Below are 17451 nucleotides of genomic sequence, written 5' to 3'. Positions count from 1 at the left end.
AAATCACAGAAGCTCAGAACAACACATCTGGTTTCACTTACTTAAAAATACTTCACAGTCTCCTTGACTTCCTGGTCTTGACTCTTGCAGAGGCCCTACTGGGCACCTACTGGCCTTGGGATATTGTCTGAGTGACGGCTACTCGGCCACTTGTATCTTTCAAAATTTTTAGTTATGCAACTTTTGACCATATCAGTTGTTTTCTTCTGCTTATCAGGTAGACAGGCACATTTTTTTAAAGAAGCATTTTGACCATTAAAATAACAGTGCGGCCAAATGTTTTACTGTGTGTGTTTACAACTTACAAAATGCCTCCGTGTCCAGCACGTCAGTTCATTATTTAATTCTCGTAATACTCCGTGAAGCATTTGGGGTGGGGGTGACCATCTTGTCCACTTTTGGGAAATGGACCATAGAGGGTCCATGGTCGAGGGGTGATGATGAATCCACAGCCTGAGGTGCTCTGGAGCCATCCTGACTGCCCCCTGCCCTCTTCCCCTGTTTCCATGCCTCCAGGACTTTGGCAGCCTGCGGTCGGTCACCTCCCGGTGTGACTTGAAGGCGAACCTGATCAGGAATGGCTGTGGTGGCGAGTTCGAGAGCCCGGCCAGCAGCACCCAGGTTCTGCGGAGCCTGCCGCTCAGCAGCAAGGGCTCCAGCCCAGCGGGGTCCGATGTCATCCAGCTGACACCGCAGGAGGTCACGGTGACCCTGAGGCCCGGTGAGTGCCCTGGGGTGGGCCAGTTCAGGATGGTGGGAAGAGAAGCCTGGCAGGGGAGGGCGATGGGAGGCATGGCTGAGACCCCGGGAAGGGAGGGCCAACGCCTTTGGGATAATAAGAGTATCTTTGCTATTTTAAAAATTGTGAAATATACGTAACATAAAATTTGCCATTTTAACCATTTCTAAGTGTGTATGTCAGTGCCATTAATTGTACTCCCCGTGTTGTCTAACCATCACCACTGTCCATTTCCAGAACTTTTTTTCTTATCCCAGACTGAAACTCTGAACCCATTAAATGCTAAGCCCTCAGTCCCTCTCCCCCTCCTCACTGCCCCCCAGTCCCTGGTAGCCACCATTCTACTTTCTGTGTTGTGAATTTGACTACTCCACATACCTCATACAAGTGGACTCCAATACATTTGTCTGTGACTGGAGCATTTCATTTAGTATAACACCCTGCAGGTTCATCCATGAGGTGGCACGTATCTATTTCCTCCATTTTCAAGCTGAATAGTCTTCCATTGGCTGTGTAGACGCAGTTGTTTATCCATCCACCCATGGATGGGCTCTTCAGTTGTTTCCACATCTTGATTGTTATGAGTAATGTTCTTATTTTCGATGGGAGGATGCTGGTATGTTTACTCCTTAGTCCATGCAAGTTTCTAAGGGAACGTGCTACCTCCGGGAGAAAGTATTTTTTCCTGTCAACAAATCTGAATCAGTGGCATTCTGAAGTGACAGACTTGAGTAGAGGTATTTTTTTCTTTATGACCTTGGAACCTCTGCCTTGGAGTTGATGGTGGCATAAGGGGACTAACAGTTTGCACACATACTATGTGCTAATTACTTGACCTACCCAAAGGTAGCAAACGTAATTTTACACCCGAGGAGCTGTGTGCTCAAGGGCTCGCAGGCAGAGCAGCGAGCCTCGTTCAGTGTTGGGTCTTGTGGTTGCACAGCTCACGGTTTCTTGCTCACCACTTTTCTCGCCTCATATTCCACACATGAGGTCCCTTGTGATATCAAGGGAGGATGTGAACATGGCCAAATTAGAAAGTATCACTTGTTGAGAGAAGGCAGCCTTTTCCCCCCGAATCCCGTTGACTTTTAGCCTCTTGTCCTTTCTCATTGTCTAGGAAGCCACTCGCAATAACCATTTCCAGATGGTTCGTTGAGACTTCGGGGTGGCTGGAGCTGTGGGAAGATGAGGGATCTGGTTGGCTGTCCGGCTTGGGTTCTGGCTCTGTTTCTAGCTTGGGGCCCTGGGCAAGCGGCCCTACTCCTTAGCATCTCAGGGTCTTTGTCACCTTCATTCCTCATAGCCTTATTCAGGGGCTTAAATGAGACTTTCTGTTTAAATACACTGTAAGAACTTTAAATTACTGTTTTCAGAGGGTCATGGCCAAAGATGCAGATTTTGGAGACAGCCACGTCTCTATTTGGATAGAGATTCTCATATCTCAGAAACAATCTAGTGTGGCCCTGCACGTCGTAAGCGTTCAGTCACGCTTCTTCCAGTTGTTAGAAAGGCCTCTGAGTCACCGTGTGTTTGAGAATGTCGCATTTCACCTACTGACTTGGCTTGGAAATAAGAAACAAAAGAAGGTGTCAGTGGCCCTGCTGGACATAGAGCAGTGTGAACTGCTGCACAGCCCAGGGCTTAGTGCTGGGTTAGCTCAACATACTGTTCTTACAAGTCATCTGACTGGAAGGGACACTCGGAACCTTTAGTGAGGTTCCGAGCTGAGAGAGAGAGAGGAGCCCTTACAGAACTGTGCGAGTGGGTAGAAAAGAGGAAGCCGAGTGGGCAGATGTTTGATGGTGTCCTCTGGGGAAAGACGAACGCCTCTCCTCACGTTAATCTTTGATTCAGACTCAAGGTCAAGGGCTCTGACCTAGAAGGGGACATAGGCATCCTTGTAGATTAGTAAGTTATCAGAGCACAACGTATGATAAAAATGGTTATTGGCTAACATAAGTGGTGTATTTTCCTTTTTATCTTAAAAACTGTGTAACAGGCACTTCAAGAAAAGCCTTGAAAAATCATCCACTTTAACACTGTTTTCATTTTTGCTAGGTTTTCTGTCTTTATTTATGTATTCGTATTGTTCATATGTTTATGATGTATATATTACTGTGTACCGTTTTCAGTAAGTTTTTGAAAACAAAGACCAAAATTAACACCTCTAAAAGAGTTTGAGGGTCATCATTGAGGGACGTTTTTATTTTGGGAACTCCTCATCTAGAATTGCTCTGAGCCTGTGCTGCTCTCTTCAAGAAATATTCTTCATGGGGGTGAATCCTTATTCTTGAGGGTAGATTTAGTTTAGGGAGAAGCTGGAGGTCACACAAAGCCAAAGATGTCGCAGTTTCAATTCCAGTTTTTAAAATGAGAATTAAGGTGTGGCTCTAAGGCAGAGAGACTGTTGTTTGGTTTGAGTTATCAGTTAGCTTTTGAAGCAGCCCCCAAAGAAATGACTTGAATAAGGGGATCCTCCTTGTGCAAAGTCCTCATAACGTTCAGTTTATGCGCAATGCTTATTTATGCACAAAGGTCAACATACACTCAGTTAAAGAAAGAAAGCAGTCTTATTTGGTATAGTTACATCTCTCACTAAGCATTGTGATTCAGTTTCCAATATTGAAGATAAAAATCCATGATTCTGTGTTTATACAACATCATGATGTGAGGACTGTGTGCAGCTCTGGTCCTACAGAAGGTGCAATAATGGAGAGCCCATTGCAGCCTATAGAGATGAAGATAGAGAATTGGAGAAGAAAATTAGTGAAAAGTGAGGAGGAGACCTGATGAAAATCTGAATTCCTAGAGGCCTAGAACCTCATGAACACGTTTCTTTTTCAAATATAGAAACATGTGATGCCAATGATGCCTCTTAAAATTTTGAAAATTTCAGTATTAATAAAGAGAAATACAGGCAAACCCCAAAAGCAAAACATTTTCAAGATTCATTGATGCTGTAGCATGTATCAGGACTTCATTCCTTTTTATGGCCAAATAATGTTCCACTGTAGATGTATAGATATACCACATTTAGTTGTTTGGGGGAAGAGAAGAATAGTGTGTTGTAATTAGCAACACTTTCAGTTTACCAAGTGCATACTTATTTCAAGGTAATGCCCCTCTGACTCTGGGGAAGGCATTCAGGTATGCAGTGATTGATTTCTCCATTGTGTATTTTCAGAAATGCTTTTGTGTCTCCTTTGCCCAGCTCCCCCAGACCTCATAATAGGTGTTTGTTGAGTGAAATGTGTAGCACTTTATTAGCTTTATGCCAGACTAGTCAAGGACAGGCTTCAGCGCTATATGTGAGGCACTTCACCTAGGCAAGGTTATTATTCCAGAATAAGCCTGGAAGAAAAAGAACAATTTTCCCTTTTTTTAAGTAGAATTTAAGAAATTTTATTTTGTTTTTTAATTGAGAGATAACTTGCATACTGTATAATTTACCATTTTAAAGTATACGATTCAGTGGTTTGTAGTGTATTTGCAAAGTGGTACAGCATAACCACTATATGAATCCAGGACTTTCTCATCACTACAAAAAGAAAACCCTGTAGCCTTTAATACTCCTTATTCTCTCCCTCCCCACCACATGCACTCAGCCCCTGACAACCACTAATCTGTTCTCAATCTCTGGGGTTTTGCTTACTTTTCATTTCATTTAAATCACATAATATGTGGTCTTTTATGTCTGGCTTCTTTCACTTAAGCAAAATATTTTCAAGATTCATTGATGCTGCAGCATGTATCAGGACTTCATTCCTTTTTATGGCCAAATAATGTTCCACTGTATATGTATAGATATACCACATTTTAGTTGATGAATATTTGGGGCTGTTTTCACTTTGGGACAATTATGACTAATGCTGCTGTGAACATTTATGTACGCATTTTTGTATGGACATATGTTTTCAATAATCTTGAGTGTATAGCTAGGAGTGGAATTGCTGGGTCATATGGTAATTCTGTGTTTAACTTTTTGAGGGACTGCCAAACTTCAAGCAAGATTTTGTATAAACACAAGATCATGTTTTCCATTCTGTTTCCAATCCTGGAAACTGTATGTCAGGATAACAATCTTAAAAAAAACCTTAATGAAGAACATAAAATCCCTAAGAAAGAACATAAACTTTAGAATAAAGCATACTGAAATGGTGAAAAGCTAGGGGTGGAGCAATTAGAAAGGGTTTACTTAAGTCTTGATTTGCCTCAGTCCATTAGTCTCTTAAAAAATGACCTCTGATTGGCAGCTTTAAAGCATTTTTTTTAAATGTTTTATTTTGAAGTAATTTTAGAGTCACAAGAAGTTGCAAAAATAATAGAGAGTCCTTGTGTACCCGTCTCAGCTTTCCCCAAGGATAACTTGTTACGTAACTGGAGTGCATTATCAGAGCCAGGAAACTGCCCTGGGACTGTACTGTTAACTGCAGAGGATGGGTTGCTTTTGAGATGGGCTTCTTTCCATCCCTGTGTACACTGCCTCTCTCCCCTCTCTCACATTCTGATTGGAGATGGCACGTGCCTGACTTGGATATTGCGTCTGCTCCCCAGACTGACAATGCACACACTTAAAAACACTTGATGATGGGTGGATAGTGCTTCGCTGTGGGCTGAATGTTTGTATCTCCAACATTCATATGTTGAAATCCTAACCCTCTAATGTGATAGTATTAAGAAGTGAAGTGGGGCCTTTAAGAGATGATTGGGTAATGGGCTGGAACCCTCATGAATGAGATTCGTGGTATAAAAACAAACCCCCCAAACCCCAGAGGGTTCTTCTGCTTGCTTCGGCAGGAAGTCTGTAGTCTGAAACCCAGAAGAGGGCTCTCATCAGAACCCAGCCACACTGGCCTAGTCTTGGTCTTACACTGTTGTTAATTGTGAGAAATAATTTATGTTGTTTATAAGCCACTTGGTCCATGGTACTTGTTATAGCAGCCCAAACTAAGATTATTTTCAAGGAAACTAAAAATGCTGAGCCCTAATTGCTTGGCGTCAGGTACTGTAAAGGTTAATAACGTCTTCTGATAGTTCCATCTGTCGAGTCAGAATTCTGAGGAGGGGGAGTAGCGTTTGGTGCAGCACCCAGCCTTGTTCTGGGCCAGGGAGGCAATTCTTCATTATGGGTCTGGATTTAATTCTGAGTCTTAATTGCCTTCTGCTTCAGTGAGCAGAGAGCTGGGTGATAGTCTTAGAAGTTATGTGCTGGGGCCCTAATTCCCTGTTCAGCTGTAGTCCATTTATAATGTAGCTGATTTTAACGTTTCTTTCAATTTCTAGCACAGAAGTATAATTTTAAGGAATCAAAAACTACTTGCAATGGGGATAGTGAGAGTGTTTATCTGTTAGATGCTACTTTGTCTAAAATATTTGAACACGAGTCAGTTTTAGGGAAACCAAAAGTTGTTGCTAGAATTCTCTACGTTCATTTTCTGGGAATGTTTGTCATCTGGTATATGTTCCCAGGAAAAATAACTTTTCACTTTTTGTTGGAGGGAAGACAGAAGAAAGCTTTAAAAGTACATTTCAGAGGCAATGCTGGTAGATACTTGATTATGGAGGGAGAATCTACACTGAGGAGCCAAGCAGTGGCATGAGTTCTGTGCAGAAACAGCTGAGGCTGGCTGAACTGGAAACTGGAGGAACCAGAGGGGCTGCAGGAGTAGCCGTGTCCTCACAGGTGTGAGGTGATCAGCTTTACTTTGGGGTTTGTTTTATCCTATTTCTCTGATTCTGCTGCTGGGCCCAAGGCGGGGATTTTGTGGACTGGCCCCAGAGAAGAGGGTGACAGCCACACAGGGAGAAGAACCTGTAGGGGTCTTACGGGGAGAGGGAGGAGGGGGACGTGTGGGCTGGGCTGGTGTCACCAGAGACAGGCACAGACTGAGTGCCCACAGTGGAGGTGAGCCCGGGTCTCAGCCTTCTGTACTCACAGGAGGTGGCGACTGGTTTAACGTCTCGGGTGGTGCCAAACTGGGCGGCTGGATGTATTATTGAGTGTGTCTCAGTGGCTCAGATGGTAAAGTGTCTGCTTGCAATGCGGGAGACCAGAGTTCGATCCCTGGGTTGGGAAGATCCCCTGGAGAAGGAAATGGCAACCCACTCTGGTATTCTTGCCTGAAAAATCCCAGGAACAGAGGAGCCTGGTAGGCTCCATTTCATGGGGTCGCAAAGAGCTGGACACGACTGAGTGACTTCACTTTCCCTTTCAAGTGTACTTGGTTCCAGAAGTGTACTCAAAGATGGAAAATGTGCCCCAGACCCTCTCCTGGCAGGAGGTGCCCCTGGCCTGCAGCAGCAGCTTCACCTTCAGTCAGCTAACCCTGGGGCTCCCTCATCAGGGAGTTGGGACACTGTAGCTTAATTCCCACAGTTAGCACCCACGCTGAGAACTGGTCCAGAAGTGTCAGTCCCTCCAAAATCTGCTGTTAATTGAGTCCAAGCTTATATTGCTTGCTGTGTAACAGGCCAGTAAATCAAGAGACAAGTTGTTGGGACAAGGAATAATGACTTTATTCAAAAAGCCAGCAGACCAAGGAGATGGTGGACTAGTGTCCCAGAGAAGCATCTTCTCTGAATTAGAATTCAGGCTTCGTCCCTAATGGCTCAGCTGGTAAAGAATCCGCCTGCAATGCGGGAGACCTAGGTTTGATGCCTGGGTTGGGAAGAGCCCCTGGAGAAGGGAAAGGCTATCCACTCCAGCATTCTGGTCTAGATAATTCCATGCACTGTATAGTCCATGGCGTCGCAAAGAGTTGGACACTACTGAGCGACTTTTGCTTTAACTTTTATACTAAAAGGAGAGGAGGCAAAGGCTTAGTTCCCAGCAGGCTTCAAAGGAGATGTTTTAATTTCTTCCTTCCTGCAGCCATTCACAGGTAAGCCTGGTTGGGATGTTTCTTTCGAGCAGATAAGCAATGGTACCTGGGAGGCAGGGTTCCCTGAGATGGGCCAATATGTGTAATTTAAGTTTATAGACAACATCCCTTTTAATTTGTGACAAAGGTTCTTCCTCGATTACATTGACAGAAATTCCATTATTGTCAAGGACTAGTGAGGAGTTTGTAGCATTTAAAATCCAGCATAGATAAGATAGCCGTAAACCCTTATTTTGAACATTAATGATTTAACCCTTTTTCATATATTCCTCCATTTTTGGAAAACTTGGAGAGAATTTTTTTTTTTTTTTTTTTTTTAGCATTTGCAGCCCCCCTTTGGGGAGGGGTGTGTGTGTGTGTTTTAGTGATCAGCTTCTCTTAGAATTTACTGGCAATAGATTTCTTACTTCAAAATAGAGAACCTCTTGCATACAGAGAGACCTATGTATCACATCTTGTTTCTCTGTTTGCCTTCATGTCTGGAAAATTTGGAGTTAAGTATAATACCGAAGGCTGTTAGCCATTCACACTCAAGTTTTTGGCAGAATGTTCTGTCTCTCTTTTTAGCCCCACAGGAAATTGCTTTAATAATTGACTTTCAGGGGACCTGGGGTTGAAGTTTTTCTTGCATAGAAGCATTTGTACAGTGTTTATATATATATGTGTGTGTATATATATAGAGAGAGAGTCTCCTCCGCACCCACAGTAATGAACATCTTCCCCATTTTACTGATCTAGAAACTGGGCAGCAAGTTTAAAGGAGCCTGAGGTCTGGAATCCTTGGTGACAAGGTCTGGATTCCAACCTGGCTCTTGCTCTCCAAGGCTAGTGTCTACTTCTCTCCCGTGGATGCCTCCCAGCCTCCATGAATCCAAGCTGGTTCCCTGTTTCCTGGTCCTAAAGTGCTCATCTGTTAACTGGTCATAATCCCCCCAAAGGTGGAAGCAGATTCTGGATTAAAGAAGAAGATCCCAAGCTGGGAACTTGGGGGAAGGGCACAGGTCAGAAAACCAAAGAAGACCCTGCAAAGAGGTCATAGGCTTGGATGGAGGGGACATGTTCGCAGGCCGCCGCCCCTCCCCGACTGTGGTGTGGCATCCAGGGATGGGAGGGGCCGTGTGCTGAGAGCTGCTCTCTCTGCCTCATGGGAACCAGAGACAAATACTGTAGCAGTCCAGAATTCATTCTGGAAGAAATCTCGAACATTCCTCTGAGTCAGACTCCAGTGGTTTTTTAAAAATAGACTCATACCAACAGGCAGCCCAAACTACATCAATCTCCAGGTGGCTTGAGCAGCACATGCAAGGACAAGTCAGGGGAAGCAGGCTGGGCTCCGCCACTCAGGCTACAGTGGTAATTATAGTAATCATTCTGCATTTGGGCAGGCCTTCACTGCTTGCAAGACTCCTTCCCACGCGAGTGCTTCATAGACTTAATGCTGGGTGCCGTTATTGCCATTTTACAGTTAAGGAAATGGAGATTTGAGTGGCATCCCTAGTTGAGGGGCAGAGCTGGAATTTGGACTGAAATCTTTGGGTCCTTAGATTCTTCACAGTCTAATTAATGAAGTATGCCTCGTCTGGGATGGGAGGAGGGGAGGGAGAACAGACCACTGGGTCTCCCATCCTGCAAGTTCAAGAAGGCTTCAACCCACTGGTTGTCAGCTAGAGGTGAAAGATTGGTTCCTCTGAAATGTCTCTGTGGGCGTATGAGGTGTGGACCCTCATGTGGGAGCAAAGTCACCTTCGACATTGCACCTCTGAACACAAGAGAGTACATCCACATTTCAAACGTGTGTGGGCAGTTCTACGCAAAGAGTTCAAAGACATCTCTTGGTGTCTCTGGGAGGCTAATAATTTTGATGGCAGATAGAATCACCTGGTAGGATTTACTTCTTGAAATTATGTCTGAACAGTGTGTTTTTAGAGGTTATGAAATGATGAAGAATCATTGTCCTGGCATGCATTCCCCAGTTACTGCGCTGACTTGGGCCTTTTTGCACAGCCCGTGGGGCAAGCTTGCAGAGGCCACGCCTCCCAGACACTGCCTTTTTCTCTTTGTTCTTTTCCTCTGAATCAATTTCTTTTTCCTTTGTCTGTTGACTGTCTTATTATAGAACCAAAAACCGTTTTCTCTCTTATAGCTGTAGATAAATCTAATAGTTTTTTTTTTTCCTTTTCTTTTTGATGGTGCTAAAATTTGTAATACTCTCCTATTTATAGATAATTTATGATAATGGTTTGTGTCTGCAATGTCAAATATGCCCTAGAACTAAATACTATTGTTTGCTAAATGGCTAGAGAGGTAGAAATAGGTGACACAATATAAGCGTAAACATTTTTGCCCTTGTGGGGGTATTTTAAGTAACCACCTTTGTTTTCCCCCTTTCTCTTGCCTTCTCCTCTCTCTTGCCACCTGAGTTCTTATATCTGTACCCTTCTTTTGTTCATTTCTTCCCTGTTTTCTGTTTCACACACACCTTTATAGTCTCCTGGCCATACTCCCACCCATGTGGTAGGTGGACTACTTCCACCCAGTTTGTGTCCATGGAATTGTCTGATTCACTATCCACCAATTACCTAAAGTCGTTTTTGCTGAGAAAACAGAACACTGCTAAGAAGACTCATTCTTAAAGAGTTTCCTTAAAAATTGCTGAGCCCTGTGTGTGAAAAGAGTGGCTTCCCTAGTGGCTTAGATGGTAAAGCATCTGCCTACAATACGGGAGACCTGGGTTCGATGCCTGGGTGGGAAAGATCCCCTAGAGAAGGAAATGGCAATGCATTCCAGTACTCCTGCCTGGAAAATGCCATGGATGGAGGAACCTGGTAGGCTGTGGTCCGTGGGGTCACAAAGACCCCATGTGTGCGAAAGGAAAATGCCATGGATGGAGGAACCTGGTAGGCTGTGGTCTGTGGGGTCCGTGGGGTCCCATGAGACCCCATGGATGTGTCCGTGGGGTCAAAGGAAAATGAGCTGAAAGGAAAATGCCATGGATGGAGGAACCTGGTAGGCTGTGGTCCGTGGGGTCACAGAGACCCCATGTGAGCGAAAGGAAAATGCCATGGATGGAGGAACCTGGTAGGCTGTGGTCCGTGGGGTCACAAAGACCCCATGTGTGCGAAAGGAAAATGCCATGGATGGAGGAACCTGGTAGGTCCTGTCACAAAGGTCTGTGGGGAAAATCATGGATGGAGACCCCAAAGACCCCATGTGTGTGAAAGGAGAATGCCATGGATGGAGGAACCTGGTAGGCTGTGGTCCGTGGGGTCACAGAGACCCCATGTGAGCAAGAGGAGAACCTAGAGCTGCATCCTTAGCACCCGTATTCCATCAGTCACTGCTTCCAGGAAAAAGATGTCTTCCAAGAGGCACACGGTCACTAAAGAAAAGTCGCAGGTGGACCGGCTTTGAAAGCAAAACCCATCCCTTCCGCCCCAGCAAACTGGATGACCTACCTCTAACACACATGGTCTCTCGGTTGGCACAGGTGACAAGACTGCATTCCAGCTGCAGGTTCGACAGGTGGAGGATTATCCCGTGGACTTGTACTACCTGATGGACCTCTCTCTGTCCATGAAGGATGACCTGGAAAACATCCGGAGCCTGGGCACCAAGCTAGCTGAGGAGATGAGGAAGCTCACCAGCAACTTCCGGTTGGGGTTTGGGTCTTTCGTAGACAAGAACATCTCTCCTTTCTCCTACACAGCGCCGAGGTACCAGACCAACCCATGCATTGGGTGAGTGACAACCACCCTTCTGTTGGGTATTTAAGGATGGAGAAATGGTTCAGCAGGAAGACTGACCCTAAAGAAAGGCCTAGGGAGGTCATATCTGGGTGGGGGAGGGAACCTGGCTTAGGTGTCAAATTTGCTGAAGGATGTTCTGGCTCTGTTCTCCCTCTGCTTGAGAAGAAAGAAGTTGTTACAAGGTTGTGTAACACTGCAGTGATGATAGCTCATTTGTTTTCCTGCCTGCCTGACACAGCAGTGTTTTCTACATTAGTGGATTTTAGAGAGTGTTCTCAGGAAGTGATGGACACCGATAATCTGGAGCAGGCAGAATAATTTAAACTTTCCCCTTGTTTAGAGTAACTCAGGTGTTTGGAATGAGTGAATTCAGTCTGTTCCTATTGTTTATATAAATAACTATAATTACCTTGACAAAACAAAATGAAAACCCTGCCCTTTATAAGTGTGATTTTTTTTTTTTCTAACATAAGTACTTGAATTAGAAAAGATTTGACACATTGTTAGAGAACAGCAGTTTCTAACTACGGCAGTGAACAAATCTAAAAAATTATGTAGTGACTCAAGCTTGATGAAAGTTTATTTTCTGAACTCATCTAAGGGCAAATGGGTCTCCTGATCAGTGGGTACCTGTCCTCTAAGCAGTGACTTGGGACCCAGGCTCCATTGGTTCATGTGTGGCTTGTAAGGTCATCGTGCCTCGAGGATTGCTCCTAGGAGGATACTCTGGACCAGAAGAGAGTGGCCTCTGCTCCTACATTCGTTTCTGTAGTACTGGGTTCTACAGGGAGGCTGGGAGCTAGGTTAGCTGTGCACAGTAGAGGAGATAAATGAGTTGATGAATAGGTTTCTGCCCTGGTACATTTGTGTATTAGAGGTGGAGGATCTCTTCCTCCAACTCCCCAAACACAACCTCTGTGAGGTGGGTTTGTTCAGATGGCAAGACTATGTGGTGTGACAACAATGAGTGATAACCTTCAACTTTTTCTTGTCTCTTCTCCATATTCAGCTTTGGTTAGGCTTTGGCATCTGAGGCCCCAAAACAGTTACTAGATGAGGAATAGTAAGACTTAAGTTCTTACTAAGTGTCAGGCACCCACTGCACTTCATACCTTATATGGATTGTCTCATTTAAGTTTCCTAGCAATCTTTTGAGGTTTCTAAAGTAGAAGTGAGCTGTAGTTTTAAGATAAGGAAAATGAGGCTTAAAAAGAATAAATAACTTACCCAAGATTATACAAATAGTAAGGGGCTTCCCTGGTGGCTCAACCAGTAAAGAATCTTCCTGCAGTGTGGGAGACCCGGGTTCAATCCCTAGGTCAGGAAGATCCCCTGGAGAAGCGAATGGCAACCCACTCCAGTATTCTTGCTGGAGAATCCCATGGACAGAGGAGCCTGGTAGGCTACAGTCCATGGGGTTGCACAGAGTCGGACATGACTGAGGGACTAGCAGTATCTATCCACACTTGGAATATGAATCAAGATGAACTACTTCCAGAATCTGTTTCCATTAATGCTTATTTTTACCCCGTCCAAATCACACCACTGCACAGTTGCTTTATTTGAGTTTCAGTAATAATACAGTGAAGATCGCTCAGTAGTGTCCGACTCTTTGCGACCCCATGGACTGTAGTCTACCAGGCTCCTCTGTCCATGGGATTTTCCAGGCAATAGTACTGGAGTCAATAGTACTGGAGTGGATTGCCATTTCCTTCTCCAGGGAACTTCCCGACCCAGGGGTCGAACCTGGGTCTCCCACATTGTAGACAGACGCTTAACCGTCTGAGCCACCAGGGAAGTCCAATACCCATTCCCAAACCACCCAGCCTTCAGGGCACTTGCATAAGGGTCATGTATCTATGCTGCAGTAATAAGCAATCAATCCCCAGATCTCAGTGGCTCAACACAATGAAAGTTTATTTCTTGCTTGTACAGAATCTCGGGAGAGCTGCTTTCTGTTGCAGCTCTTCTTCAAGGGGTGACTCAGGGATTCAGGCATCTTGTGATGTCTTTTGATTCTTTGTTTCCTTGACTTTCCCTGAAGGGGAGTCTTAAGCCCCTGAGCCTGTCTGTCCTCTTGGCTCCCGTTCGGCAGCCTCAACAGTTTGCAGGTCTGGTTTGGGCTGGCTGGGGGAAGGGCCGAGGTGATAGTTATGCTGGTATTGTGTGTTCTGAAACCTTCATCCCTCTGTACATTCTTCTGGAAGTTAGCTTCCAGATCTTCTTAGATCTTCTCCGGGGATTGCAATAACACAGTGGTGGAGAAAACAAAAACAAATTTTAGATACAGATGATTCTGAGCGCCTTAACCATGAAGAGGTACTAGGTGTCCTCATTTGCGGGGTTTGGCTTCCTCCTGGCCACTGCTGGCTGTGGTGTTATTGTTACTTTGGTCCTCTCCCCGAGTCCCCTGCGCCACATCTTTTTGTTGGAGTTCTGTTACTTGCCAGGAGCAACAGCATCTTAATCAAAAGTTTTTTCAGTTCATCCGGAATGGTGATTCTTTCTGTTGCTTTTCCTCTCTGCCCTCTGGCTGGGCCCTGTCTCTGGACAGGCAGGGTGTGTCTGTACTTCGATTCTTCTGGGGACCATCGGCGAACTGTCAGATGTTAGATTGGAAGCTGGCAGAGGATGAAGGGCTGGCTCGGGGCCCTCAGCATTGAGTATTCAAGGTTATTACACTCTCATTCAGAGCTGCTTCTCCAAGCCCTAGAAGGCAGAACCAACTGCAGACAGTAGAAGTTTTGACAGTGAGTACAAGGCACACTGACAGGCTGCTTGGGAGACAGGAAATCCGGTGAAAGAATGGGGGTTTGAAAGGAAACATCAGGTCTGAGCTATGCAGATCCCTCCTGCCTAAGCTGGGCAGCACTTGAGGGAGTTGCTCCCTGAATCAGTGAGCAGGCTGAGATAGATGTCCTGCATCCAGGCAGTGGACTCTGCTGTCGCCTGGGTGTCCTCGGAGATCTCCCGCCACCTCTCGGGGAGAACAGAGCGAGAGGATGTAGGCAGCTGTTTCTGCCCTTGATCTGGCCTGTACATGGGCTTTGTTTGCTTTCCTAAGTGTCAATGGCACTGTGAATTAGTTACCAACAGTTAAAAGATTTAACAAAGAATGGCCAGGATTTCTAGGTTTTCTCCCAAAACTAGGAGGTCTGGTAAAGCAGGCTGGTTTCACATGTTATTGGCTGCCACAGTCCCTACCTCTCCCTCTTGTCTCCCAGCTGGTCTCATTCACTGGTTCTGTTACTGGGCCCTCTCTAGATTCTTGGATAGCAATGCCATAGAAACAAATGTTGCTCCCATAAGACTCTTAGACAAGCAGAGCTTTTTATTGAAAGGATAGCTTATGCATAAGAAAGAAGGTGGAAAAGAATGTCAGTTCCCCAAAGACTGTCTGATAAGGGGTTTTAAAGGCAGTGTGAGGGAAGAGGGGCTGTGGTTTGCCTGATGAGCTTGTGCTCAGTTCTTAGATTGGTTGGCATCAGGGTGAAATTTTGAGCATCATCACCCTCTGTGTGCCTGCAGTCAGCAGTTTTCGGCTTGTGGAGGGGGCGGGGCGGGCCTGCTTCCTGCAAAAACAACTTAGGAATGTGTGTCAAGGTTTTATCTATATCTTTTGGGGAACTGGGAGTTTGGCAATTCTGCTAGGTGGTGGTTTTATGGTTCCACTTTTGTCTTTTGGAAGCCGTGTACAGACAATCTCATGTACAGAGATGGAGCTCGTCTTTTATGCCTGTGGGTCTTTAGTTGTTGTCTCAGAAGCCCAAGCTTTTAGGCGCTGTTCTTCTGGCCTGTGAAGCCCACTTGCTCAAGGCCTTTCGCTCAGTTCTGTTCCAGAATGGCTGTACTCTTGTCTCCCTATCTCATCTTGAGTTCTGTGCTTGGCTCTGTAGATGCTGTCTGGGATCCTTGTCTGTTCTTTTCCTTCCACTCACGTGGAAAGAAGATCACAGTGTTCTCCCCCAGTGGTACGTTCTGTAGGTTTTTCTCCCTATGATGCTGGAAGCAGCAGTAGTAGCCCCTGGGAAGTTCTGGGGAGATGGGGGTCAGGAGGAACGATCTGACCACCTGTGCAGGACATCTCAGAAGAGAACCAGTTTCTCATGGGGCTTTCCTAAGGTGTGTCCCTCCTCCTGCTCCAGATGTTTCTGCCAAAGGATGAAAATCCTAGACTTATCTTCTCCCATCTTAGAATGAACCAGAAATGCCAGAACTGAAGTCAGTAGTACTAGGGCTGCCATAAGAAGAAAAAACAAAAAATAGTTTAATCATCAGATTAAAGAACTGTTTAATTCTTTAATCAGAATTTCTGAATTTAATCAGCAGCTCTGGGTATTAGCAATACTGTGTTCCTATACTATTCTGGGTAATAGGAATAGTGTCCTTGGGAAGAGTCACATCATATTCACTGATACAGGATTTGACGGATTAATCCAGCCTGGTATTTCTGGTTCTGAACCTTTTTCTTTTGTTAGAGGTATAGAAGCAGCTCATAGAAACAGACTTTAGAGTGGCGGTTGCCAGAGGCTGGGGATTTGGGGGTGGGGGAAAGGGGGAGAAGTTGGTCAAAGGGTGCAAACTTCCAGTTATAAGGTGAATACATTCTGGAACTTTAATACACAGTGTGGTGGCGGTAGTCAACAATACTGTATTTGAAATATATAATTGTATACTTGAAAGTTGTGAAAGAGTTGTTAAATGTTCTCATGCCCACGCACAAACAGGGGAAGTACATATCTAAAAATCTTTGCAAATGAGATAAGACATTTTGTCATTTATTGTTTATATTTTTTTCCTTAACCCTTTGTATTTCTTCCAAGAGGTCATGGTACTCCTTTACCACCTCGAAGGCATTATTTTATCATCTTCTAGAATGTTCTGTGGCTGGTGAGAAGTCTGCTGTCCATCTAATGGTTTTCCTTCTCTCTGGTAACTTTTAATATTTCCCTGTTTTTTCATGTCCTATACAGATAGGCACTCCAGTGTGACTAGGTTGGATTCAAGTACTTTTATTTGCGTTGTATAGAGCTTGCTCTGCTTGTTTAATTCAAGAGTACAGCTCTGTTCTTGAAGGTTTTCGGACATCTGATTACCTCCTCTGATGCTCTTCATTTTCTTTCTGACACTGCTAGATGTGTGTTGGAGCCACTCATTCTAAACATCATGTTTCTTAAGTTTTCTTCCATAATTTCTCTCTCTTTCTTTCCTTTAGCTGCATAATAGAAAATGTCTTCCAGTTTACCATTTTGTTCTTCAATTAAAAAAAAAATCTTTATTTTATATTGGAGGATAGTTGAGTACCAGTGCTGTGTTAGTTTCAGGTGTACAGAACAGTGCTTCAGTTATATCTATACATGCATCTCTTCTTTTTCAAATTCTTTCCCATTTAGGTTATTACAGAATATTGAGCAGCATTCCCTGTGCTATACAGTAGGTCCTTGTTGGTTATCTGTTTTAAATATAGCGGTGTGTACATGTCAGTCCCAAACTCCCAATCTACCTTTTCCCCCCCTCCCCCCTTCCCTGGAACCATAAGCTCCTACTCTTAAGTCTGTGTGAGTCTGTTTCTGTTTTGTAAGTAAGTTCATTCATATGTTTTTTTTTTAGATTCCACATATGTGCCATGCTGCTGCTGCATATGCAATTTGTCTTTCTCTGTCTCACTTCACTTCGTGTGATAATCTCCAGGTCCATCCATATGGCTGCAAATGGCATTATTCCATCTTTTTAATGGCTGAGTAATATTCCATTATATATATATGCACCACACATCTCTTGATGGACGTGTGGGTTGCTTCCATGTCTTGTCTATTGCAAACAGCGCTGCAGTGCACATTGGGGTGACTTCATCCTTTCAAACCATGTTTTTCTCTGGATTATGCATAGGAGTGGGAATCCTGGGTCATAGGGCATGGCAACCCTCTCAGTATTCTTGCCTGGAGAATCCCCATAGACAGAGGATCCTGGTGGGCTACAGTGCATGCGGTCGAAAAAAGAGCAGGATACGACTGAGTGACTAAGCACAGCACAGCACATAGTGTTTCTATTTTTAGTTTCTTAGGGAACCTCTATACCATTC

At 44.6% G+C, this 17451-nt stretch overlaps 1 protein-coding gene across 1 annotated transcript in view; it reads left to right on the top strand.

Moving 5' to 3' along the window:
• ITGB5 (integrin subunit beta 5) overlaps positions 1-17451 on the top strand; it is a 116321-nt gene that overhangs the window by 18208 nt on the left and 80662 nt on the right. Inside the window, exons 3-4 of the mRNA XM_070370427.1 lie at positions 517-721; positions 11111-11360. Of these exons, the coding sequence (XP_070226528.1) occupies positions 517-721; positions 11111-11360 (455 nt within the window). The remainder of the gene's footprint in view (positions 1-516; positions 722-11110; positions 11361-17451) is intronic.

This window comes from Bos mutus, chromosome 1 (assembly GCF_027580195.1).
Source record: "Bos mutus isolate GX-2022 chromosome 1, NWIPB_WYAK_1.1, whole genome shotgun sequence".
Classification (NCBI taxonomy): Eukaryota; Metazoa; Chordata; class Mammalia; order Artiodactyla; family Bovidae; genus Bos; species Bos mutus.
The sequence above is the reverse complement of the archived record's forward strand: the minus strand, read 5'-3'. Positions and strand labels throughout refer to the sequence as shown.